The 26,587-nt window shown below is 48.7% G+C and overlaps 1 protein-coding gene across 1 annotated transcript; it reads left to right on the forward strand.

The window, feature by feature from the left end:
* Nucleotides 1–1,034: 1,034 nt before the first annotated feature.
* LOC102972400 (membrane-spanning 4-domains subfamily A member 8-like) lies at nucleotides 1,035–10,672 on the forward strand. The gene is made up of 6 exons (XM_007092129.2): nucleotides 1,035–1,244; nucleotides 3,161–3,283; nucleotides 7,023–7,082; nucleotides 8,291–8,428; nucleotides 10,091–10,201; nucleotides 10,385–10,672. Exons 1-6 carry the CDS (start codon nucleotides 1,035–1,037, stop codon nucleotides 10,487–10,489), a joined length of 747 nt encoding a protein of 248 aa, XP_007092191.2. The 3' UTR covers nucleotides 10,490–10,672.
* Nucleotides 10,673–26,587: the final 15,915 nt, after the last annotated feature.

The raw sequence follows: 26,587 nt of genomic DNA on the forward strand, positions 1-26,587 counted from the left end.
GCCCAGAAAACTGAGCAGCATGGGACATGCAATGAATAGACACTGCACTGACAACAGGGCTTCCTCTGAGGAGGATGCTCTCCATTTAACCAATATTTATGTGACTGGGACCTTGGGGAATTCATGTCCACTCTCTCAGCCTCAGTATCCTTTTCCAGAAATTGAGAGAATTGGACTCAGTGTTCTCCAAGAGACTTTCCACCTCTAAAGTTTTGTAATCAGACGGTATTACTCCATGCTAAGCTTTATAAGAGATTCGAAAGCGAGAAAAACACAGCTCTCGCCTTCTGGCAGCATTTAGCTCCTTCGAGCCTTAGTTTTCTCACCTATAAAGCTGGTCTGGTGTTTTAAGGATAAAAGGAAATGTGTTTGGAAAGCGCTGACTGCCTGGCCATTTATGTAAGAGCCCCGTAACTGGTACCTGATATTATCTTTAAAGCAGGATTAATACATTCATCAGTGATTAAGATGTTCAAATGAGCTACTGGAGGCAAAAGTCCTTTTTTAATGCAAACATTAGTGCTTATGTGAAAGATGAGTCTAGGGGCGCCAGGGTGGCCCAGTCGGGTAAGCCTCCGACTTCGGCTCAGGTCATGATCTCATGGTTCGGGGGTTTGAGCCCCCACACCCTGCAACAGGCTCTGTGCTGACAGCTCAGAGCCTGGAGCCTGCTTCGGCTTCTGTGTGTCTCCCTCTTTCTCTGCCTCTCCTCCACTTGCACTCTGTCTCTCTCTCTCTCGCTCGCTCAAAAATAAATAAACATCTTTTTTAATTTTTTAAAAAGACGAGTCTATCACATGTATTCTTTTTAAGTTTATTATTTTGAGAGAGAGAGAGCACATGCATGCACAAATGGGGGAGGAGCGGGGGGGGGGGGAGAGAGAGAGAATCCCAACGCAGGGGTAGATGTGGAGCTCAAATTCACAGACCACGAGATCATGACCTGAGCCGAAGTCGGACGCTTAACCGACTGAGCCACCCGGGCGCCCCTATCACATTTATATTTATCACATTTCTTTAGCAGCAGGAACCTGATGGCTTCAGCAGGACCCATGGCCAATTCCATGTTTGTGGTGGCACCCCCCAACGGGTATCCTGAGATCCAAGGAGGCATGTGTCAGGTGCCCCCGTATCCCAGCAACCAGCCCCAAGTCCACCTCATTCCTGTGAACCCCCCTGGTTTGAAGTCATCTGTAACTGAGCAACCTGCCCAGAGAGCCTGGAAAGAGGGCAAAGTCTTAGGGGTAAGTGACATTTCACTCTGCAGGCCGGGGGTCCCTGGCTGGAGTCGGACAAAGTGGGAGGCTTGGAAATACGGAAACTTCAAATCCAGGAGGAGGGGTAGGAGCTGATCCGGCCTTGCCAAACCCAGATCTACTAGAAATCTCAGCTGTGCGACATCACCAGGGTCTCAGTGTGGGGCCTTGTAATTTCTGCTCTAGGCACTTTAAGAAAGAGGAAGCAAAGCAACAAAAAAGTGGTAAACTGGAATGTTGGTCCTGTTGCAAGAGTACATGTCGATCCACGTGGCCTCTGGAAGAAAGTGGGTGTATCAAGCCACTAGGTGGAGCCTAAACCCAGCTTTCGCGAACGGAATCTTTGGCCGTTAGGGGAGGAAAAATCAGGTTAGACAGCCAACAAAATAGCACTTCACAACGATTTTCCCCCTGCAAGGCCATCCTGGGCAGCACCAGCAGGGGCACATTTCATTGCACAGCTGAAAGATGACAACCACGGATTCCGACCCAGGCAGCCTGAGCTCAGGGTCTAATGCGAGGGTCAGTCGATTCAGCCTGTGTGGAGGGCAATTTGTAGCCTCCAAATTTACCAAATACCCGATAATTCCATTTCTGAGACTGTCCTGCAGATGCGCCCGTGCACGCAAGAACTGCGATGTGGATGAGCTTATTAACTGCAGCACGGTTTGTGTGGACAACAGAATGTGAAGAGCCAAAATATCCATCAATATATACCGGTTAAATCGATGTATTATTCAAAGAATGGAACGTACTACAGCTATAAAAAAGAACGAGGAAGGCTTTTGCATAATGAGATGGACCTAGCCCAGGATACATCCTTGAAGGAAAGAAAAAATAGTCTGTGTATAGTCTGTTACCATGTGTACAAATTTGAGGAAATAATATGTTTGTGTGTGCCGCCATATTTGTAGTGTATACACAGAGACATATACATACCTAATATATCTATGTATATGTCCAAATGCCACTTGTGCAGGAATATATCTATATTAGTTTCCTAGGGCTCCCGTAACAGAGTACCACAAACTGGGTGGCTTTGAACAACAGAAGCTGTCTCACGGTTGCGGAAGCCAAAAGTTCACGATCAAGTTGTCCCCAGGGCCATGCTCCCTGTGAAGGCACCAGGGGAAGGTCTCTCCCAGCCTCTCTCCCAGCTCCTGGTAGTTCCTTGGCTTGCGGAAGCACAGTGCCGATCTTGGCACACATGGAGTTCTCCTGTGTGCTTGCGTGTCTCTTCGTATCTGTCTTTCGAAAAGGACCCCAGTCACGTAGGATCAGGCGCCCACCCTACTCCAGTATACATCGGATTACCTAATTACATCCACAACCACCCTAATTCCAGATGAGGTCACATTCTCGGGTCCTGGGGGTTAGAATTCTAATATATTAATTTGGTGAGGGAGAGACGGACACAATTCAATCCCTAAAAACATCCTAAAGAAATAAGAGATGAACACAAAGACTTATCTACAAGGATGTTCATGATAGTATTATTTATAACAGGGAAAAAGGAGGAACAATCTTACCTGTTCAGTATCTCTGTTCCAACTACTCCCCAAAACATCCCAAGATGGAATCAGGCAGCCTTTTAAAAAATAGTTCGAAGAACGCTTACTGCCATGGGGATGTGTCCACGATAAGATGTTAAATGTACAGAGCCATTTTGTGTTCTCGGAATATATATTTGAAACGAATCACGGGAGGCTAGATACCAAAACGTAAGTGGGGTGTTTCCCCTGAGCGGAGGGTAATTGTGGGAAGTTTTCATTTCATTTTTATATTGTTTATATTACTTGTTAGACCAGGAAAACAAACGATTTATGAAAATAAAAAGGAGGCACAAAGGGAAGGCAGGATCCAGCCTCAGAAACGAGGGCTTCAGCTTGTGGCTCTCCTGACAGGCCATCCAGATCCTGCTTGGCCTGATCCACGTGGGCCTTGGCTCCATCATGGCCACCGTCCTCTCAGGGCACTACACAGCGATCTCGTTCTACGGAGGCTTTCCCTTCTGGGGAGGCGTCTGGGTAAGTAACGTGAGGTCACCCTGCAAATGAGCTCCCGGAAAGTGCCAGCACACCCGGGGCCACCTTGTCAAGCTGTGTGGCTTACACTCTGCAGCAGCTTCCCAGCCAAGGGAGCCAGCAGGGCGCGAATCTGGCTCAGGCCTCGCCTACCAAGCATGTCGGTTGGTCGGGTTGCTGTGACCAATGGGCACAGACCAGGTGGCTTCCACAACAGAAATGCGTTACCTCACAGTTCTGGAGGCTGGAAGGCCAAGATCGAGACGTCTGCAGGGTTGGTCTGAGGCCTCTCTCCTTGGCGTGCAGATGGCCGCCTTCTCCCCGTGTCTTCACGCGGCCTCAGTGTGTCTGTGCCCTAATCCCCTCCTCACATAAGAACACCAGTCACATTGGATTAGGGCCACCCTAGTGATCTCACTGAAACTTAGTCATCTCTTTAAAGGTCCCCTCTCCAAAGATAGTCACATTCTGCGGTACTGGGGGGGTTAGGACTTCAATAGGTGAATTTTGAGGGGACACGATTCAGCCATAACACCAAGTGACAGCCCTACAGGACGCCGTTCACCTGGAGTGGGCACCTTTTCTAATTGGCTCATGCCATGGGTCAGCGAATTTTCTTCTTATTCATCAACCCAGGGCTGGCACCTTTTTCCAATTCACACAACAATGCCCATGTGTAAAAAATGTATTGGTAATAGCCCTCGAGTGTTGCTCAACTTAGGCCCCCAGCCCTGAGCTCCAGGAGAAAAGACATTTCCACCCATGTTTGAGAGTGGCTACCCAGCCACAGAACGGTCATTAAGCAATGGGGACGCAACCTAGGTGCACGGATGGGCTTCAGAGTCCCCGTTGTGGCAAAATATTTGATATGCGAGTGTGTACTTTTTTTTTCCCGGAAAGGTCTATAGCTTTCATCAGATTCTCAGGGTGATCTATGACTCCATAAAAGTTAAGAACTACAAGCCCTTTATCTTCTCCACTTTACTGCCTTTTTGATTCTTTTGCATTCTCTCTAGTGTCCTCTTAGCTACACACACACACACACACACACACCTCCCTTCTCCCCGTCCTCCCTCCCACCTCCTTTTTCTCTCTGCTGTTACACAGCCTGCCGTCTCTGGACTCACACACCTATCTATGATTCAGATGCAACTTTTCTCATAAATAGCAGGATTCCCAAGTAACCTTAGATAATTAACCAAAGTCCTTCTTATCCCATGAGATTTAAATAAAATAGCCTAGTGTTATCATCCACCATAATCCCCCTACAACGCCTGCAACATGGTAGGGCTTATGTTCTCGGGAGCATCTTTCTGTGAGCACCTGCTCTGTTTTGTTTCCATCTGGGTCTCATTTCTTGAGGCTGAAGTCCTCTCTCTGCTTTGCATGGACCCAGACTTGGAACTCAGCCCCTGTTCCTCCCCCTCAAGCCCTGTGTCTGTACAACCAATTTTAATGGAGTTTGGGGCAGTGGAGAGGCTGACATCACAGCCAAAGAATGGCTTGCTCTTAAGCATTGGATGTTATTGAATCATCTTTTTTTTATATATGAAATTTATTGTCAAACTGGTTTCCATACAACACCCAGTGTTCATCCCAACAGGTGCCCTCCTCAATGCCCATCACCTACCCTCCCCTCCCTCCCACCCCCCATCAACCCCCAGTTTATTCTCAGTTTTTAAGAGTCTCTTATGGTTTGGCTCTCTCCCTCTCTAACTTTAGCCAAGGGATACAGGAGTGCTGATGCATAGGGGCACTTGTACCCCAATGTTTATAGCAGCACTTTCAACAGTAACCAAATTGTGGAAAGAGCCTCAATGTCCATCAACTGATGAATGGATAAAGAAATTGTGGCTTTTATATACACAATGGAATACTACTTGGCAATGAGAAAGAATGAAATCTGGCCCTTTGTAGCAACGTGGATGGAACTGGAGTGTTATGCTAAGTGAAGTCATACAGAGAAAGACAGATACCATATGTTTTCACTCTCATGTGGATCTGGAGAAACTTAACAGAAGACCATGGGGGAAGGGAGGAGAAAAAAAAAAGCTATTGAATAATCTTAAGTGCCTGGCAATTGCCCTGGCATCTCCCCTTCTGCCAGGTTGCTAAACTCTCTTGACTGCCCCCCTCCTTTTATCTGCAAAGCAGTTTTGTTCTTGGTTACCTTGTCCAGGACTATGTATTTCCTAAAGATCACTAATGTCCTCTCCCATAACAAAGGCCCATTTCCTCTGGCACCTTAAGAGGACCAGCAAGGCCCACAGAAGGCCAGCCTCTTGTTCTCTTCCCTTCCCATCAAGTCTCCATAACAGAAGGTTGTAAGACTGAGATTTATTTTTCCACGTATAGGAAAAATCACACTCCGTTTAAAAGGCGTAGGAAGCTAGAGTAACTTTTCATTGTAAAACCATTTCCACCCCAAGGTACACGCATCTACCCTGAGTGGTGGGAGGGTCTGTGTGGTAAAGGCGAAGGACATGGGGTCTGGATTCAACTATTTGGACCAGCCATCTGCTGGATGGTCTCGGGTCAGTTATTTAAACTCCACAAGCCTCAGCCTGCCCATCTGTAACAGGAGAATAATAATAGTTCTGGATGGGCCACCGTGCAGTTAAATAAGGCAAGGTTTGAAGAGCACCCCACGCAGTGAGTGCTCGGCGAAGCTGTTGTTCAACCACAGCCGATGCCCTCTCAGACCACCGTTGCCACCACACTGGGCTCATGACAGTGAGTAAGCCCACCGTCTACCATGCCTGCAGAATACCAGTGTCGAAATAAAGGCACACAACCCACCTCCCTGTCTTCATATTTGAGGTGGAGCGTCTTGGAGGTGCGACGCTACCTTTCGAGTCCTCACCCAGGTGACGCTGGGCTTCTAGCTCAAAGCAGTGAAGATGCTGGTGACCTTCCTCCTTCCCTCCAAAGCCCCCGTGCCTAACGAATCCCAAGGGAAGGATGGCAAACCAACAAGATGTGCCTGTGGGCAAATAAAAGACAAGGAAAGGAATGATACTTGCTGCACATCTCCTATGTGCAAGCTCCACTGCGTGGAAGATAATGAACGCCAGATGACCCACGCAAGGCATGGATCAGCTCCTGGCGGTCACCCTTAGGGGGACGGGTAGTTTTTCCCGCTGTTCGTGTGAGGAAACAAAGACCTCAAGAAATTAATCACTTACCCACATCACATGAGTTTCAAGCCAGAACTGAAAAACCAGGTCAGCTCAGTCCTAGAATCTGTATTTATCTCACTTTGCTGCCTTGTCATATGGTACAAGAGAGCTTGCTCTTCCTTCCTTTTACCCTCCCTGTCTCTCTCCCTCCCTCCCCTCTTTCTCTTCTTTCCTTTCCCTTCCCTTCCCTTCCCTTCCCTTCCTTTCCTTTCCTTTTCTGTTTCCTTTTCTTTCTTTCTTTCTTTCTTTCTTTCTTTCTTTCTTTCTTCCTCTTCCTCCCTCCCTCCCTCTTTCTTCCCTACCTTCCTCCCTCCCTCCCTCCCTCCCTCCTTCCCTCTTTCTTCCCTTCCTTCTACTTCCTTTCTTTCCTTCCCTCCTTCTTCCCTTCCTTCCTTCCTTCCGCCCTTCCTTCACATCCTTCCTTCCTTTCCCCCTGTTGAGTTGGAGGTCCCAGCAGAGGAACCTAGTGTGCATGAGAGAATACGTGTGACCAGAATCATGGAAACCTGGAGATGGGGCCTTAACCTCTGACCTCTTTCTAAACCCCCACTCTTCTGTGCCAGTTCATCATTTCAGGATCCCTCTCAGTGTCAGCCGAAAATCAGCCAAAATCCTCTTACCTGGTAAGTCACCTCCTGACCCGGGCTCTCCCAGCGGGACCTATGGGAGACACACACGGTGGGGAAAGGTTAGCGCACAATCCCCCCTCATCCTTGCACTTACTTCCTTTTATAAGGCTTTTTATTTTTAAGTTTATTTACATAGTTTGAGAGAGAGAGTGTGTGGGGGGAGGAGGGACAGAGAGAGAGGGAGAGAGAGAGAGGATCCCAAGCAGGCTCCACACTGCCAGCACAGAGCCCGATGTGGGGCTCCATCTGTGAGGTCATGACCTGAGCCGAAACCAAACGTCAGACACTCAACCGCCTGAGCCACCCAGACACCCCTCCTTGTGCTTACTTCTAACCAGACACAGACGCTGTCACATGTGCTCACTCATACTCACAGGCAGGACCACGTGAACCTGGCCAGAGTCATGGCAGGAAGGAGTCCAGAGGGTTCAAGGGAAGGAAGGACAACACAGCCCTGAGTGAAGGCATCAGGGTGTGGAGGCAGAGACAGAACAGCATCCGTCCCTCAGAGGCTCGTGCCGGAGGGGGCACAAAAGTCCCGGGGGCCCACGCTCCCCTGCAACAGAGCGGGCACTGCCAGTGGCCGTGGCACACAGAGCGGGCCTCTGGCCATTTCTGCAGGGAAGCCAGGGGAGGCCGAACCACCTGCTTCCCTCAGGAATCCCGCCAAGCGGTCTCTGCCAATCCCATGAACAAGACTCTGAGGTCCCCTAACAATGGGCCGAGAAAGCGCCTTCGTTCCCCTCGCGGCAGGTTGTCTAGGGTGAGGGGCCTCAGGATGGCCAGGTCCCTGTGCCTCATGAGATCTGGGCATGTCTTTCTGCACATGGCCCAGAATCATGGGACATCAGAGCCTGTCGCATCCCAAGACACCGGGTGGAGCTTCCTACCTATCCCCAGTGGGATAAGCAAGTCGAAGATGGGTAGGTAAACTCGGGGAAACCGCGATTGAGTAGTCCCCTCTCCGCAAGATCCGTGATCCTCGTTAAAGGCTCTGAGAAGTCCTACAGCAAAGGCCTGTTTCACTTTGTTCAGCCCAGCTTTTCTCAAAGCTAACTTACGCCCACACTTTTTTGCACAGAACATCACTTTACTTGCTACAGAACTGAGGTCCAGGGATTCACATTAAGAAGCTCGAGTCTCTGTTCATCCCAGCTACAATGATTTTCCTCTCCCACCCTGACCCTCTGTGTCTTCTTCAGCTGAATGGCAGTTTGGCCTTGAACATTGTCAGCGCAATCTGTTCTGTGGTTGGAATCACACTCTTCATCATGGATATGAGTCTCTCTCCCATCTATGCCCGCCCTGACTCTTATCCCTACTATGACACCTGGGGTGTGGTGAGTACCTTTCTGAGCCAACATCCCCCCACAGGCTCAGAATCGGCTACATTTAGAAAATTGTTAGAAGGCCCGAACACCAAGCTTCTTCACACAGCACTACAGCAGAAGGAAGTACCATCAAGAATCAGAAGAATGTTTAAAGTCCCCGACATGTCGCTTTACTGTTGTGTTACTTTAAGCACGTGACTTTTCTCAGTCTTAGTTTCTGCCTTTACAACAGAGTAATCTACCTTATGACATTGTGAGGAGAATTAAATGTGACAAGAACACACACGTGCCTCTACCTGAATCCTTGCTCACGTTCTCACCTTGCTGCCCATGACTATGGACAAGGGGTCAGCAAAGGTTTTCTGTGAAAGGCCAGAGAATAAATACTTAAGGCTTTGCAAGCCATCTGGTTTCTTTTTTTTTTTTTTTTTTTTTTTTAATGTTTGTTTGCTTGTTGAAAGAGGGAGACCCAAGCAGGCTCCAGCTGTCAGCACAGGGCCCAACGTGGGGCTCGATCTCAAGACCATGAGATCATGACCTGAGCCAAAATCGAGAGTCAGATGCTTAAAACCGACTGAGCCACCCAGGCGTCCCAGCCATTTGGTTTCTGCCCTGTAGTGGGAAAGCAGCCACAGAAAATCCATAAGCAATGAGCATGGCTGTGTTCCGATAAAACTTTACTTACAAAAGTAGGCAGCTTCCAGGAGTTGGCCCATGGATCGTAATTTGGCCCATGGACCAACTTGTGCTATGGAACAGGGCTGCCCAGTAGAAATATAATGTGAGCTGTGTGTGTGATTTTAAATTTTTTAGTTGCCGCCTTAAGAAAAAAGAAGAAGGTGGCACCTGGGTGGCTTGGTCGGTTAATCGTCCGACTTTGGCTCAGGTCATGATCTCACGGTCCGTGAGTTCGAGCCCCACGTCGGGCTCTGTGCTGACAGCTCAGAGCTTGGAGCCTGTTTCAGATTCTGTGTCTCCCTCTCTCTCTGCTCCTCCCCTGTTCATGCTCTCTCTCTGTCTCAAAAATAAATAAACGTTAAAAAAAATTAAAAAAAAAAAAAAACCAAAAAAGAAAAAAAGAAGAAGAAAACGAAACAAGTGAAAATATCTTAATAATATGTTTTATTTAACCCAATATATCCCAAATGTCATTTCAACATGTAATCCGTGCAAAATGAATATATATATATATTAATTTGCTATTTTGCATTTGGGCTACTCGGTCTTTGAAATCCTGGGTGTATTCTGCACTTAGAGCACCTGTCACTTTGGGACCAGCCACATCCCAAGTGCTCAGCAGCCACACGGGACTCGTGGCTACAGGGCTCGTGGCTGCCGGATTGGTGAGTGAGTGCAGCTACAGAGGGGCCCGCGTAGACACTGTCTCTGCGTCTGCACAGCGGCCCCTCCTCTCCCTCCCCGCTCACGTGATCCAGGTGTTTTCCTGAAGGCTGACCACCCTTCCCTCTAGAGGAGCCCTGGCAGTGAGTGTCAAAGGACCAGGTCTCGTCCACACACCCTTGACCCTCACACGAGCCTGGTGAGACGCTGTCCCCACAAGGCTGAGACGAGGTTAGGGGCCTTCCTCCAAGCCACAGGGACAGTCCACGGCAGAGCCACATTTGGAACGCCCCGGCCAGCACTCCTGACCTCCACCCGCTCTGGTTCCAGACCCCCGGAGTGGCGATTTCGGGCGTGCTGCTCATTTTCTGTCTCCTCGAGTTCGGCGTTGCCTGCGCATCTTCCCACCTGGGCTGCCAACTGGTCTGCTGTCAGCACAACGTGAGTCCCGAGGTTCCTGGGTGGGAGGGAAGACGCCCGGAAGGGGGCGGAGACCACAGGGTCGCCATGCTTCCCCTTCCGGCCCAGGAGCAGAGAAGTCTCCCAGGGCCTCAAGGCCTCCGCGCCTGCCTGGTCCCTCTTGCACCCCTCCCAGTGCCCCTCCTGTGCGCCTGTGTTTTCCAGGTGGGCGTGGTCCTCCCGAATGTCTATATGGCAAACCCAGTGGTCGTCCCAGAACCGGTGAACTTGCCACCGACTTATTCCAACGAGGCCCGGGGCTCCAGATAAGCAAAGCCACAGCTTCTAGAAGCATCTTGCGCTGAGACCAAAAGAAGACCTCCCCGTTCTGGGCTTCTGAAACCCAGGATCTTCCTTCCCTGACAATGTTAGGGAAATGTCTCTCTAACGGGCGCGCATCGTGACTTCGTTCCATTCGGCCTGGTAAATCGTGCAGGGACTCTATTAAAAAGGAGACAGAAATTGAAAGTGGATTTTAACAAAGAGATCCTTCCCCAGGGCGTCTACACCTGGGGCCTTGTGTGCTTACCTGTGTGAGCTCATGGTTGGAAAAGCAAATGTCTAGACAACCCAATATTCATTCTTTCAATCATTCATTTGGTGATTAAATATGTCCTGAGCATTTGGTATGTTCAAGGAAGTTTAACATTGGTGAACACAGCAAAGTCCGTGACCTCAGGGAACTTCTGGCCTCACGGAGAGGACAACGTGCAAGCAATTTTCCCTAACACGGGACAGAACGTGGGGACACACAGAGATACAACGGAGGGATATGATTTATTTTATTTTATTTTATTTTATTTTATTTTAGAGAGAGCACACATGAACAGGGGGAGAGGGGCAGAGGGAGAAGGAGAGAGCGTCTTTTTTTTAAGTTTATTTATTTATTTTGAGAGAGAGACAGAGAGACCGAGTGGGGGGTGGGGCAGAGAGAGAGAGAGGGGGAGAGAGAGAATCCCAGGCAGGCTCCACACTGATAGTGGGGCTCGAACTCACATACCGTGAGATCATGACCTGAGCTGAAACCAAGAGTCAGACACTAGACCGACTGAGTTACCCAGGTGCCCTGAGAGGGATATGATTTATTCTGGCAGTGACGGGGAAAGCAAAGAACAAGCCTGGTCGAGGAAGCAAATTTGAGGGGGGCATTAAAGGAGAGAGCAGGGGTTTTCAGCCACACCATTGGGAAGACCTTGGAAGAAAGTGAGCCATGGGAAAAAAAGCTCACAAAAGCTTGGAAAGAAAGCTCACAAAATGATCACTCCTTTTATATGCTGTTACCCCAGATGCAACAGTACTCATGAATAAACATTGTCTTCAGGCAATGTTAAGGTATCTTCCAAAGTTATGAGGCTCACACACCTTTATTTATAAAGGGAAAGAGAATAATCCAAAGAGAAATGGCTACATCTAGAACTTCTAGGTTTACGCACGTTAATTTAAATATTTATTTAACTATACATGATGGCAGTTGGCTTCGAAAAGGTAAGAACATGATTTTACTCTTGTAAATATAGTTAGCCTCTGGCTTTATCTAAAAAGTTTCTTCTCAGTGGCTTGTTCAGAATTCTTCTGCATCTTCTCTGACAGGGATCCTTGGGATGCCCATCGGCTAGTCAGGTTCCAAGGCCGGGGTGGGTTGTCATTTGCTAGAACTGACCAGGTCTCAGGAAATCATGGACAATCAAAATGTAATACGGGGCATGTAATATCCTGCTTCTAGACCAGCCCTTCACTCATCTGTTCTGTAAGCTGAGATGTTAGTACATTGGGCTCCCCAAAAGGGACTGGCCCAGTGAGACTACTCTTCGAGGTCTGGGTGAGCAGAGCAAGTCTGGCCTTCTTTCTGCCCTCTTCCTTACTGCTGCCTCGCACTGCCCTATCTCATCCCACACCTGCTCCCTCCACAGACCTCAAACCCTCAACCTTGATCTCCCACTCGGTCCTCAGAGTCTCTTTCCTGACTTGTCTGACCTGTGAGTTAACTTAGACACTCCTGACAAGCCTCACCTCCTACAGTGTGGGTCATCTTGGAGATCGAATCTTCTCGAGCACCTGGTGCATCTCAGGATACGTAGCACCTGCCACCTGCCACGTGCTGAAATCATTATGGAGCTTGTTGGAGCAGAGCCTTTTTCCCATCCCACCACCTGCCCTGATAATGTGCTGGGAGCTAGACCCCTCATCCCAGACGGCCTTCCACCTGAAGTGACAGCTCACAGCTTCCTGTGGGCAACAAATGTTTATCCTTGCTCTGCACCATGTCACAAGCGGTCCGTCTGCACAATGCCATTCACTCCCAGCCTCCCTAGAACAACGGAGCATAGAAAATGGAAGAGACCTTGGCCATCTAGCATCATCAGAGCAGCCAGGAGCCCAGACAGGACTGGAACCCAGACTCCGGATGGCCGGTCCAGGGCTCCCTGCAGAAACAGGGACACATCATAGGAAAACAAGGTGATGACAGTCAGAGACACCGTCTCTGCCTCCTCAGCTGGCACCTCCCCCCACTGGCTTTCTCCCCCAACTCCCCATCCAGTGACAATTTTGCTATCACCAAAGTCACCAATGCCCTCCAGTGGCTTTGTTCCTGTCCTTATCTTACTTGACCTCTGTAGGATTTGACCCAGCAAACCGCCCTCTCCTTAAAACACTAGGCTAGTTCCACTCCAGCTTCTCCAAATGCCCTCCTCATTCTCCTGCGTGAGCTCCTCTCTCTCCTCTTGGGCCTCCGGCATTGCTCTCCAATAAGGCACTGCCCTTGGCCCCTTTTCCCAGCCCAGGTACTCAAGCCTGTCTCCTGGGAACTTGAGATTCAGCTCTCGAGTGAGACTGGGGTTCAAATGTGCTCATCACTGCACAAAAGCTCTATAAAGTGTTTACACTGCTTTCTAGCCAGGTCTTGAATTGAGGGCTCATCATCCCCCAAAGTGGGATTTCTTATGGAAGAGATCATTCTGTTTCCTAGTTGATATGCCTGCCCCCATCTCCTCCACTGGTAAGTTCAAGTGCTACTTCCCCAGGGAAGCTGTCTTAGGTTCCTAAAGCCTGAAGCCTCCAAAGGAGAAGCAGGCATCTAGAGTGGGAGCAGCGGAGAGGTGCGCGATGTGACCTGTCAGTGATGACATCCAGGGCTTAACTTTGAGGGCTGTTGGTTTGGTTTGTTTTGTTTTGTTTTTTATCTTAACTGGAAAAAAAAAGCCTGATTTTTGTGTTGCAGTTGAAAAAATATGACTGTGGCTATGTGTCACAGTAGCTAATTCACACTTGCGACATTTATAGCCCCTCTCGACCTCCCTAAGAACTTTGCGACCTTCCATTGGGAAAGCGGGCTCGCTCTTTGGAAGATGCATTACAGTGTCAGTATCTGTGTGGGTGTCTAGGAAAGGCACCTGTTTCCCAAGACCCTAGCCCCTGTGTCGTGAGACAGCCCATACTTCCCTGACGTTTCCTTCCCAGGACTTGTACTGCCCACAGTTTATAGCATTCACGTGGATGTCTTCCTGGGTGCAGACCCAACATCTTCGACAGCTCCCTGCTGTCTTGCCAGGCTCAGGATAAGACATGGGACACAGCAGCTATCACCAGACACTCCCTAGAATGAAGAGTATCCTCTTGCTTCCAGGAAAGAATCCCTTACGTACCCACTCCCTCAGTCATTCAGTGACACGAAGTACCTATTGTATGCCGAGTGCTGGAGGGAGCAGAGATAGTTCCCGCCCTCCTGGAGAGCACACACCCCCCCCCCGCCCCCAGCGCTGGACTGGCAAGTCACGTGATCAGTTGAGTGCCGACAGTCATGGGGAAACAGAGTGCTTGTATAGGCATTACTGGAAATGGAGAGGAGGGCAGAATTTCTGCATGGAAGGCCCCTCCAAAGAGGAGATGTGAAGGCTAAGAATAACTAGCCACACAGAGAAGGCAGTAAAGACCATTCCAGGCAGGAAGAGGAAGCTGTGTGAAGCCGCTCCTGCGGAAAAGAGCTTGGAGTATCCAGGGAACTGGAAAGAAAGCCAGTGCAGCTGGAACCTAGTGAAGAAGATGGAGAATGTCTCGAGAAGGGGCTGGAAATGCTGGCAGGGGCCACAGAGGGCTTTGGATTTTATTCTAGGGCTAAAAGCCATGGGGTGGCTTTATGCAAGAGAGTGATGTAATTTGGTTTACAGTTTGAAAGACCACCCTGCCTGATTTGTAGGGAAAGGATAGGAGGAGGGTGAAGGAAGGAGGCAGGTGGACCTGAGAGATTTAGTGATAGTCCAGTACAGGGGCTGGCAAAGTAAGGCCTGTGGGAAGGCCAGATCTGGCCCACCAAATGTTTTTGTAAATAAAGTTTTATTGGGACACCAGCCAGGCCCATTGGTTGACTGGCTGCTTCCGTGCTACAACAGAGACCATACAACCTGCAAAGCCTAAAATATTTACTATTGGACCCTTTGCAGAAACATGTGCCCACCCTGGAGATAGATAATGACGATGAGGAGGAGGAGGAGGAGGATCATCCTTTGTGTGCCAGAATCATTATGTTCCAAGCTATTCTCATGGTGAGAAAGGATTAGCTGTGACCCACTCACCTTCTGTTGCCCTTGGTAATCAGACTGTTCTGGTGAAATCAATTCAGACAGAAGCTGTAGGCACGCAACCACAGTTCCGGGAAGTGCCTGGGGACACAGGTGCCCATTAACAATCTGCTGAATGCCTGAGCTAGGTAGTGACAGTGGAGACAAAGAGGTAGATTTGGGACATGGCTTGGAGGGGAGATCTCTAGGGTTCGTGGACTGCGGGGTGAGTGGAATCAGAGGGGGAAATTGGGAGCAATGCCAAGGTTTCTGTCTTAGGTAACTGCGTGAAGAGCCATTTACTGAAATGGGGAAGGCTGGAAAAAGTTTCAGGAAAAAACCCAAATTTCAGTAATATTCCCCTCAAAAGCTCATAGGCACATAGCATTCCAGAGGTGACCAAGAACTTAAAGATAATCTGCATTTGATGCTTGAATATCCTCTGTCATTGTCCCCATATGTATAATATCAGCATCACCTGGGAGCCTGTTGGCCCTACCCCAGACATGCTTACTTAGGAATTCTGAGGGTGGGGCCCGGCAGTCTGTGCTTCAGCAAACCTGCCAGATGATTCCAACGCTCACTCAGGTTTGAGACCCTTTGCCCAATAGCATCTTCTCAAATGACTGCTCCTTCTGATTTTGAGCCCCTTATATGGTGGCATATATCATGCTGGTGCCTCCAAAGGCAGCCCATACCATGCTTAGACAACTCCACTGAGAAGCTTTGCCAAAGAATAAACTATGTCTAAAATCAAGTAAGACACTCCCCGAGTTATCACCTGGAAGATAGAAGGATAACTCTCCCCTTTGGAGTTGAGCAACCGGAGTGCTGGATAAGACTCAGTCCCAGCCCATCTATTTCCCACCAAAGCTTCCAGAACACCCAAGTCCCTCACCTTCCCTCTGGCCTCCTCTTCTCCCCACTTCCTGCCCAGGTGAGGCCACTGCCAAGTACCCTTTTTTATGTCTCATAAAGCTAAATCAGCGACCAGGGGTCAATAGGGAGAGCCTAGACAGATGGAAGGGCAACGAAGGCAGGAACAACAAGTTTAGACTTTGCCCAGGTAAGACACCAATAAAACTCCATAAAGGACTCCCCGTGGGGCCAGTCCAAAGGCTGCCGGAAGTCTTTTACCATCAAAGAGTATCCCTCACCCACTACTACTGAACACGGCACGGGGATGTAGGTACCCAACAATATCTACGGATAGACTCAGTCTTCTGAAAAAGAAGGAATTGATGTCGAGTCCTTACTATCTACTAAACTGTTCTGCTCCATGCCCTTTCACCTGCATTATCTCATTTCACAAACGATACAGAGGGGCACTATGTTTTAAGAACAAGAAATCTGAAAATCTGGACCTCAGGAAGGGTCGTTTGCCCACGCCCACACCACTAGTAACTGGGGGAGGTGGATTTGAATCTATGTCCCCTGCCTACAAAGACGTTGCTCTTTGGCCACCTCATCCTGCCATGTCCGCAGTGCTGGCCCCGGAACAGAAGAGAAGCATGTGGTGATGGTGATGACAACAGTCACTGTCCTTTGTGTACTAGAATCATGAGGTCCCCAGCTACCCGCTCATGGTGGGAATGAATTAGTTCTGACCCACCCGTCCTCTTGTGCCCTTGATAATCAGAGCCCCCCCCCCCCCAGGGATGGGAGGCAATAAAAAGAGTGGAGTAAATAAATGTCAGCAGGGTGCATCCGCCAATCTCTAATGGGACTCTGTGATTGGTTTCAGCAAATATTAGTCAGCAAAATACGTCCAGGCAGGAAATAAGCCAGATGGCCATAAAGAGGATTTCCTCCACCAACCATCAGCCCCACACAAATGAGGGCAAACCCAATAAGGCAGAGGAGGAGAAGAGAAATATGTCTGCAAGACTCACCTCTCTGCAACCTCCCTTTCCACTGAGTACAAGGAAACTATGGGGTGTCTGGGAGGCCCAGTCCATTACGCATCCGACTCTTGATCTCAGCTCGGGTCTTGATCTGGGGGTCATGAGTTCAAGCCCCACGTTGGGCTCTGCACTGGGTGCGAAGCCTACTCAGAAAAGAAATGGAAACTAGTCCTCCTTCCCCTTGATAATGGCTTCTTCCACGCTGCCTCAGTCACCCACTCTCAGGGTCACACCTGAACCCGGTCACTACTGCCTACCTCCACCTCCTAGCTTTCCAGCTCACCGCCAAGCCCTGTAGTTCCTGCTCCCACGGGGCCTGCAGCCCATCAGGCTCCCACCCTCTCACCATCTCCACTCCGTGCTCCCCGTGGCTCAGCTCAGACTCCCCCCATGGCTCAACCATTACAACAGCTCCCAAGTCCCTTGCCCCTCCCACCCCAGTTTGCTCTGCAAAACCCCAACCCTGGTTCAGCCCAACCGGCTGCCTCCCTGGTGCCTGAAAACGCGTCTAGCAATTCTGTTTCCTTCCCTGGTCTGTACTCTCCCGACCTCTAGACGACAACCTTGTATCTTACCTTCTCTCTGCAAACCCCAAGACCTCCTCCCCACTTCTCTCCTAAAGAGCTTGCTTCCCGTTTCCACCAAGTAATGAATGCCTTCGGAAGAGAATTACAAGCCCTGACCAAAGCCCTCGCTGAAACCATGGCCTGCCTTCCCTCCATTTATTACAGAGAAAATGTCCCAGCCCCCCCCCCCCGGCACCTGCTACCACCTTCCCTTTCACTCTTATCCACATCATCACTTTTCACAAGCTACTCAATTACCCCCCCCCCAACAACCCCCAGACATGTCATTTCTCCCCTCTGCAAGATGAAACCCTCTTCTGATGCCAGAGCCAGCTAAAGACGCTGCCCTGTTTCTCCATTTCCCCTTACGGGGAAGATTTCAGAACAATTTCTGCAACTCTGTTGTCTGCAGAACAACATGTCTGCATGCCCTTCCCGTCCCTCATGAACTGACTCTAGTCGGGGTTTTCCGTCTCTTCACCAAAAGCCTCTCTTGTCAAAATCCCCGTGATGCCCACATGGCTAAATCTGAAGCAGGTTCTCAGCCCTCAGCCTCCCTGACTTATTAGCAGCATTTCATTCCCTCGGCCACGCCCTCCTTTCTCGAGCCTCTCTTCCCTTGGCGTTCAGGACACCACACTCGCCAAGTCTTCTGGGTTTTTCCCACGTGGCCATATGCTCTTTATTAGAATCCTTTTCTTTTCCTGTTTCTAATTGTTTTAATGTTTATTTTTGAGAGAGAGAGAGAGAGAGAGCAAGCATGAGCAGGGGAGGGGCAGAGACAGAGGGAGACACAGAACCCAAAGCAGGCTCCAGGCTCGGAGCTGTCAGCACGGAGCCCGACGCGGGACTCGAACTCATGAACCACGAGATCATGACCTGAGCCAAAGTCAGACGCTTAACTGAGTAAGCCACCCGGGAGCCCCTAGACACACCTCTCTTTAAGATCTACCCACATCAGGGCACCTGGGTGGCTCAGTCAGTTTCGCACCCAACTGTGGCTCAGGTCGTGATCTCACAGCTTGTGGGTTCGAGCCCCGCGTCCGGCTCTGTGGTGACAGCTTGGAGCCTGAAGCCTGCTTGGGATTCTGCATCTCCCTCTCTCTCTGCCCCTCCCCTGCCTGCTCTCTGTCTCTCAAAAATAAATACATGTAAAAAAAAAAAAATTCTCTTTTAAAGATCTACCCACATCTGTTTGGGGACTTGGTTTTGTCAGTCCGTGCACCCAAGATTCTTAGAAGCTTCTGAGTCTAGCTGAAGGGGCCCACTACCACTGTGCAAGTCTTCCAAAGACCCTAACAACAGCTGTATGGACCCCTCCTTGATGTGATCTTTGTTCTCAGGCCTAGTTTTACTTAGCGTATCATTTCTACATTGGGGACCCAGGAAACAAGAGATGATGTGATTTCCTGACCCACCAAATTCCAGGCCCTCTATATCCCTGTAACTGCCACTTGCAAACTGAATAATTCTCCGTCTGATCCCTTTCTTGCAGTACTTGGTCATACGCCTCCGGGAGCAACCGGCTGACGTTCCCAATGTTCTGCCTGATGGTCTCCTCAGCCAAATCCAAACGCTGTCACGTGCATTTCCTGTCTTCCAAAACGGGACAGTGTTCCACCACTGCCTACCGTGGGTAACCGTGGATCCAGCCTTCCACGGCAGGGCTCTCACTGCTTCTCCAGACCCCTCTTGCCACCTAGTCCCGAAGACAATGCGTGCATTCAATTTTTGTTACCCTACTTCCAGCTACCAACTTCTCTGTCAGTTGGCCCTTGCTACCTGCCAAACAACCCCAAAACTTATGTGGCTCATGATTCTCTGGGTCTGTTGGGCCGATCTCTGGCCTGGGCCAGCCCAGCTGATCCCTACTGTGAGCTCCATGACTAGCCGGTGGCTAGAGGATCTCAGATGGTCTTACTTGCAGGTCTGGCGGTTGGAAAGCTTGTCTGTCAACAGGGACAACTGGTCCGCTTGTCTCTCCTTGTCCAGCAGGCGAGCCCGGGTTTCTTTACAAGGCAGCCTCAGTAGTCCAAGGAGCAACAAGACAGAATGAGCCCCAACACGCAAACGCTTTCCAGGTCTCTGCTTGCATCACACTTTCACCACTGTTCCGTTGGCCAAAGAAGGTTACGTGTCCAAGCCCAGCATCCAGGAGGGAAGGTCCACCCAAAGACACGGAAACAGGGAAGGGAAGAATTTGTGGCCATTTTTACAATTTACACCAGAGGAAGGTGATGGCCTCAGATCCTTGCCTTTCAGACAATTCCAACCATATTCAGTGCCAACCCAGCCAACAACCCTACCACTGGCCTGGCCAACATTACAGGCCCTGCCAGCCCTTCCTTCCCCAATGACGCTCCAGTGGTAAAACACCCCGAAGGTGTAGCTCATTTTGTCCAGCAATAGATGACACAGGATGCCCATTTCAGCACCAAGGAGGAGCCATTGCAGCAGAAATCTCCCCTTCTCCCTGAAACCTCCGTGCCCATGGCCTTAACACCATTGCTGGGCCCAGATGAACAACCATTTTCTCCCTTCTTTATTCCTCAGCTTCATTTCTGTTTGTTATTGATGTCTTTGGGGTTTTTTTTTAATTCATAAAAATGTCCCCTGGGCTCTAGGCATCTTTTGACCTTGGCGAACTGCAGGGTGCATTTGCCCCCGAGCTCCTGGTGTGTACGCACCATAGAGATCACTGCTAAAGTGGTGCCTCGGCCACGGAGCGCTTGGAGGTCCAGCTCCGGCCCCTTCCCCAGGCACGCTGTCACCCCCAAGAAGCAGAGGGAGCAGCAGGGGGTGCGCACACTGCGGCCAGCACTCGTGGGGGGATGAGTGGAAGAGGGAAATGGACACACACGCCGCCTGCCGGAGCTCTGGAATCATGCCCCACCCCCACCCCAAAGGGCGAGCTATCCAATGTGCAAGACATACATGCTAATTTAAAGCACGACTCTTCCTTGACAAGAGGTACCTTTCCCCATTGGCACAAAGAAGCCCTATGGACTAACAGGGCCCCCGCATGTGCCTTTCACCCCATCGACAGTCAGCTGTGGGAGGCGCCCCTTCATCTCTACCCTCCTCCAGAGCCCTGGCTCTAGTCTACGAGCAGGGACAAGGTCAAGATGCTGGAAACTATATTCCTGGTGCCACGCAAGAGGGCAGCAGGGTTCCTTACAGACTCCAGGATGATTTGCAACTGACGCATCGAGGAGAGGACCCACAACCTTTCTCTTGCTAACGTGGTATCTTCTCCTCAAAGAACTTCAATCAATAATGATGCTCAGGCATTTCTTTTCTACCAGGAGTAAAGAAGAGTGGGCAGCGCAATGCATGGAGAGCTAAACCCCATCCTATCACACCTGAGAGCCTGGAGCCCCCCAGGCCAGGACTTCTGGGTGACACACTGTTGTCACCAATCACCAGAGGACCCTGTGACCGCCATGGACCCCTTCGAGTGTGTTTCCAGACACCATTCTAATCCAAGAGCTAGAGGGCTAGGAGGGCAAGGGGGATGGGCACCTAATATGTGTGCGGCACCTACGTTTCACAGAGCTTGGGTATTTAGTCCCCGACAATAATCCAGGTAGGTATTCTCAGCCCATTTCACAGGTGAGGAAACAGAGACTCAGGGAAAAATCCTTCTCTGAGCCTCAGCCACAGAGCAGTGGACACAAAACAGGCCCACACCCCAGAGCTCTTTTGAGCACCCCTGTTTTCCAGTTCCTTCTGCTTCCTTTCTTCTCTAAAGGGTTTCAGTTCCCATGTATACCCCACAGGTAGGGAAGCAGCACTGCTGGCCTGAGAGCAGTGCCTGGACATGGTGCTAGGGAGGGTGGGGGGAGGAACCCCTGGGGGAATCTATTCTCACTCCACCAGGGAGGAAAACTTGGAGGCGGGGATCCAAAATGCCAGCTCAAGGCTACACCTTCTTCGTCATCCTTACTCAAGACCTGCACCCCAAGCAGCCCCTGGGCTGCATCCCTGATTCAGACCACTGCCAGGACAGTGAAAGAGGAGGAGAGGGACACACGACCATGTGCTGGGCACCACGTAGATACTGTCATCTTGTATAGATAGGGGTTCAGTACTTGCTATATGCCAAGGGTACACCCAGGTGAAAATCCAAATATTTAACAACTGATACATCAATGGCACCAACAAATTTGGATAAGCAAAGGCCTCAGTGCTGGAACAGGGTTCTGGAGGTGCACGGCTCTGGCCAGGCATTAGTCCTTTAGTTGTTGGATCAAGAGGAAGTGAGAGGGCCTAACCACTGGACAGATGAGTCTGGAGGTCTCAGGGGCCCAGGGTGACAAGAATGAAAGCATTTCCTTATTACAGTAACCAGTATGCTGTGCATCAGTCTCCCCTGGTGCGGCATCATCCCGGGTACAAAATGGAACAGAACCAACATGGCCCCCATCCTCTTAGAGCTCACCATCCAGCAGGAAATCTTACAATAAAGGAACTCTCTACCCCTGCTGTCTTGTGGAATCCCCAAAACGTAACTTACAGATGAGGAAACGGAGGCGCAGAGAATAACTCACCCAGAGTCCCACCATGACAAAGTCAGTGGAACGAAGTACAAAGAGCTCCTGATGCTGTGTAGTTTCCTATCAATATAGCAATGTTTCAGAATATATAAAGGATTCTCCACACTCAATGGTAAGAAAACAAATACTCAATGGTAAAGAAAACAAATGGCAAGAAAACAAACCATCCACTTACAAAATGGACAAAACATTTGAACAGGCACTTAAAGAATATAGAATTGCAAATAAGCAGTTGAAGAGATGTTCAACACAGTCACCACGCCATGATGAGACACCACCACAAGCCTACTAGAATGGACGGAATAAAATATACTGATAATGCCCAGTGCTGATGAGAGTGAGGAGCAACTGGAAATCGCATGCGTTGCTGGTGGGAATATAAGTGGCATTGCCACTCTGGAAAACAGTTTGTTGGACTATTACGAAGTTCTGTATCATGCTTCCTCTGTGACTCAGCAGTCTCTGTCCTGGGTATTTATCCTAGAGAACGTGAGATTTATTTTCACACAAAATCCTGGACACACATGCTCATAGAAGCTCTATTCAAATAACCAAAAACTGCGAGTGATGCAAATGTGCTTCACTGGATGAATGCTGGAGCTACCTTACCCGTCCAGTGGAATACCTCTCAGCAACGAAAAGGAGCAAGCAGTGGATACACGCAGCTTGGATCTCAAAGGCATATCATGAGTTTTGAAAAAGCCCATCCCAAAGGATTGCAACTTGTATGAGCCCATGTATACGACACTCTCAAAGTGGTGAAATTACAGATGGAGAACAGATTAGTGGTTGCAGGGGTTATGGTTAGAAGGAGGCTGAGTGGGGTGCCTGGGTGGCTCAGTCAGTTAAGCGTCCGACTTCAGCTCAGGTCATGATCTCATGGTTTGTGGGTTCAAGGCCTGTGTCAGGCTCTGTGCTGACAGCTCAGGGCCTGGAGCCTGCTTCCATTCTGTCTCCCTCTCTCTCTGCTCCTCCCCCACACTCATACGCACGTTCTCTCTCTCTCTCTCTCTCTCTCAAAAATAAATAAAATTAAAACATTAAAAAAATTTTAGAAGGAGGCTGTAATAATGGCCCAAAAAAGGGAGCATCTTGGTGGCAATGGGACAGTTCTGCGTCCTGATTGTGGTGACAGGGACATGAATCCACACCTGTGACCAAATTACATAGAACTATACACCCAAAAAGTGAAGTTAAACACTGGGAAAACCTAAATATTCAAAAGTCAGGCACTTTCCTTCTAATATTAAACAAATTTTGAATTATAAATACAAAAGTAGGGACACCTGGGTGGCTCAGTTGGTTAACCGTCTGACTTCAGCTCAGGTCATGATCTCACTGCTCGTGGGTTTGAGCCCCACATCGGGCTCGGAGCCTGGAGCCTGCTTCAGATTATGTGTCTCCCTCTCTTTCTGCCCTCCCCCACTTCAGTCTGTCTCTCTCTCTCTCTCAAAAATAAACATTTAAAAGAATTTTTAAAAGAAAGCAATACAAAAGCATATTTTATTTCTCACCATGAAAAAATAGCTCTCCTCACTGAAAGCCCACTAGAAACAATAACAACTCAACTTGATAAATAACCTGATGTTCAGATTGTAGCCTCTAAATATCATTTCCTGCCAAAAAGCAGGGCTGGGGTTCCTGGGTGGCTCAGTCGGTTAAGCATCCGACTCTCGATTTCACCTCAGGTCTTGATCTCATGGTTCATGAGATCAAGCCTCACATTGGGCTCTGTGCTGACAGCGAGACACCTGCTTGGGATTCTCTCTCCCTCTCTGACCTCTCCCTCTCTCTCTGCCCCTTCCCCACTCATGCGTGTATGTGCTCTCTTTCTCTCTCTCTCTCTCAAAGTAAATAAACTTTTTAAAAATAATAAAATTAATAAGATAAAATAAAAAGAAGCAGGTCTCCTTGAAGAATGGACTAAAGTATAGGAATACGTTGGACCAGAAAGAGGAAACAGCCAGTGGCCACAGCGATCATCTCAGAAGGATGCCAGAGCCAGTTAGAAGGGGCTCCCACTGGCCAAAAAAGGAATAATCTGAAAATCAAGAATAATGACAACAGCAATAAGAATCACAAAACAATGCCTGTGATGAGCTGAAATACATGGCCTCCTAGTCGTGGTATTTTTAAAACTGGTCACCTTTATTCCTAGGTATTTTTACAGGGTTTGGTGCAATTGTAAATGGGATCGATTCCTTGATTTCTCTTTCTGCTGTCTCATTAGTGGTGTATAGAAATGCAACTGATTTCTGCACATTAATTTTATATCCTGTGACTTTGCCGAGTTCATGGATCAGTTCTAGCAGGTTTTTGAGAGGAGGCTTTGGGTTTTCCACATAGAATACCATGTCATCTGCGAAGAGTGAAAGTTTGACTTCCTCCTTGCTGATTTGGATGCCTTTTATTTCTTTGTGTTGTCTGATTGCTGAGGCTAGCACATCCAACATTATGTTGGGTATCTGTGGGGAGAGTGGACATCCCTGTCATGTTTCTGACCTTAGGGGAAAAGATCTCAGTTTTTTCCCTATCGAGGATGATATTGGCAGTGGGTCTTTCGTATATGGCTTTTAGGATCATGAGTATGATCCTTCTATCCCTACTTTCTTGGGGATGCTGTATTTTCTCAAGAAAATACAAGAAAGGATGCTGTATTTTCTCAAATGCTTTCTCTGCATCTATTGAGAGGATCATGTGGTTCTTATCATTTCTTTTATTAATGTGATGTATCATGTTGATTGATTTGTGGATATTGAACCATCCCTGTAGCCCAGGAATATATCCCACTTGATCGTGATGAATAATTCTTTTAAATATTTTTGGATCCAGTTTGCTAGTATCTTGTTGAGAACTTTTGCATCCATGTTCATCAAGGAAATTGGTCTATAGTTCTCTTTTTTAGTGGGGTCTGTCTGGTTTTAGAATCAAGGTAATGCTGGCCTCGTAGAATGAGTTTGGAAGTTTTCCTTCCATTTCTATTTTTTGGAACAGATTCAAAAGAATAGGTGTTAACTCTTCTTTAAATGTGTGGTACAGCAGCACTATCGACAATAGCCAAATTATGGAAAGAGCCCAAATGTCCATGAACCAATGAATGGGTAAAGAAGATGTGATATATATATACATATATATATATATATATATATATATGTATATATATACACATATATGTATATATATACACATATATATGTATATACATATACATATATATATATACACACATACATACATATACACACACACACACAATGGAATACTACTCAGCAGTCAAAGAGAATGAAAGCTCACCATTTGCAACAATGGGAATGGAACTAGAGTTATTATGCTAAGTGAAATAAGCCAGAGAAAAACAAATATATGATTTCACTCATATGTGGAATTTAAGATACAAAACAAATGAACATAAGGAAGGAAAGGAAAAATAACATAAAAACAGAGAGGGAGACAAACCATAAGAGACTCTTAGAGAATAAATTGAGGGTTGCTGGTGGGGTGTTGGGAGGGTGGATGGGCTAAAGGAGTGATGGACGTTAAGGAGGACACTTGTTGGGATGAGCACTGGGTGTTATATGTAAGTGATGAATCACTTAATTCTATTCCTGAAATCATTATTACACCACATGCTAACTAACTTGGGTTTAAATTTTTTTAAAAAAAGGGCACCTTTAGAGGTTTCCAAAGGCCATACCCTCTATTCTAAAAACTGGCAAATAACAGGAGAGAATGGAGCATTTCTAAAAGGAAAAGCAAGGGCAGGAATCACTCTGCTAGAGAGCAGGGCTGTCCACAGGTCATCAGCGGGGACAACAGCTCCAAGTGGTGGGTGAGGATGGGGTCGGGCTTCACACTGGGCTCAGTCTGGAGCTTCCATTTCTCTTGCTATTTCTAGTTCTTAGAGGGCCAATATAGCTTGTCTGATCCCTGGCCTATGGTCACTGATGTGGGAGATGAAAGGGCCACCATAAAGACAGGAATGGCTTCAGTTAGCTATCACCACAACAGGGCTGTGTAACAAACAACTATGAAACCTCATGGGCGTACCACAAGCAGCATCTATTTTTGCTCACGGGTCTAGAGGTCAGCGCATCAGTTCTCCTGATCTGATCCAGGCTTGGCAGGATTCCCAAGTGCGTTTGCATTCACCTGAGGGTCAGCTACATGGCCCTGCTGACCTTGGCAGCACTCTCTCACACGCATGGGGCCTCGGTGTGGACAACTGGGCAGACTGGCTTTGCAGCCCGGGTCTCATCCTCCAGCAGGCCAGCCTGGACATGTTCTGTGGCAAATGTAAATTTCCAGGACAGAACAGAAGGAGCCAAGGCCTCCTGAGGCCTCAGGTCAGAACCGGCACATGGCCGTGTCTGCCTCTTTCCATTGGCAAAGGATGCCTCAAGGCAGCCCAGATTCAAGGTTCTGGGAGAACAGACTCCAGTTCTAGCTGCAAGAGGTGTGGATACATGAAGCAGTAGAGAACTGGGGCCATTTTTTCAGTCAACTTGTCACACTTCTGTCCCTGGTTTGAGTGAGAGCTGGCCCAGGCTATGCCCTTCGACCATCTCCCGTGCCATCTTGATGCCATAGGTCCCGTGTGGTCCTCCTGACTTTGCAGAGGCCTCTAGGGTGATAGTGACATGAACCTGAATCCAGAAACCGATGCACAAATTCTCCGTGCCTGTGCTACTTGAAGACCACCCTGTCCGCACACACACACACACACACACACACACGCAAACACGCTCACACAACCTCACACACATCCTTATACACTCATAACATGTTC

The sequence above is a fragment of the Panthera tigris genome, chromosome D1 (genome assembly GCF_018350195.1).
Source record: "Panthera tigris isolate Pti1 chromosome D1, P.tigris_Pti1_mat1.1, whole genome shotgun sequence".
NCBI classification, from domain to species: Eukaryota; Metazoa; Chordata; class Mammalia; order Carnivora; family Felidae; genus Panthera; species Panthera tigris.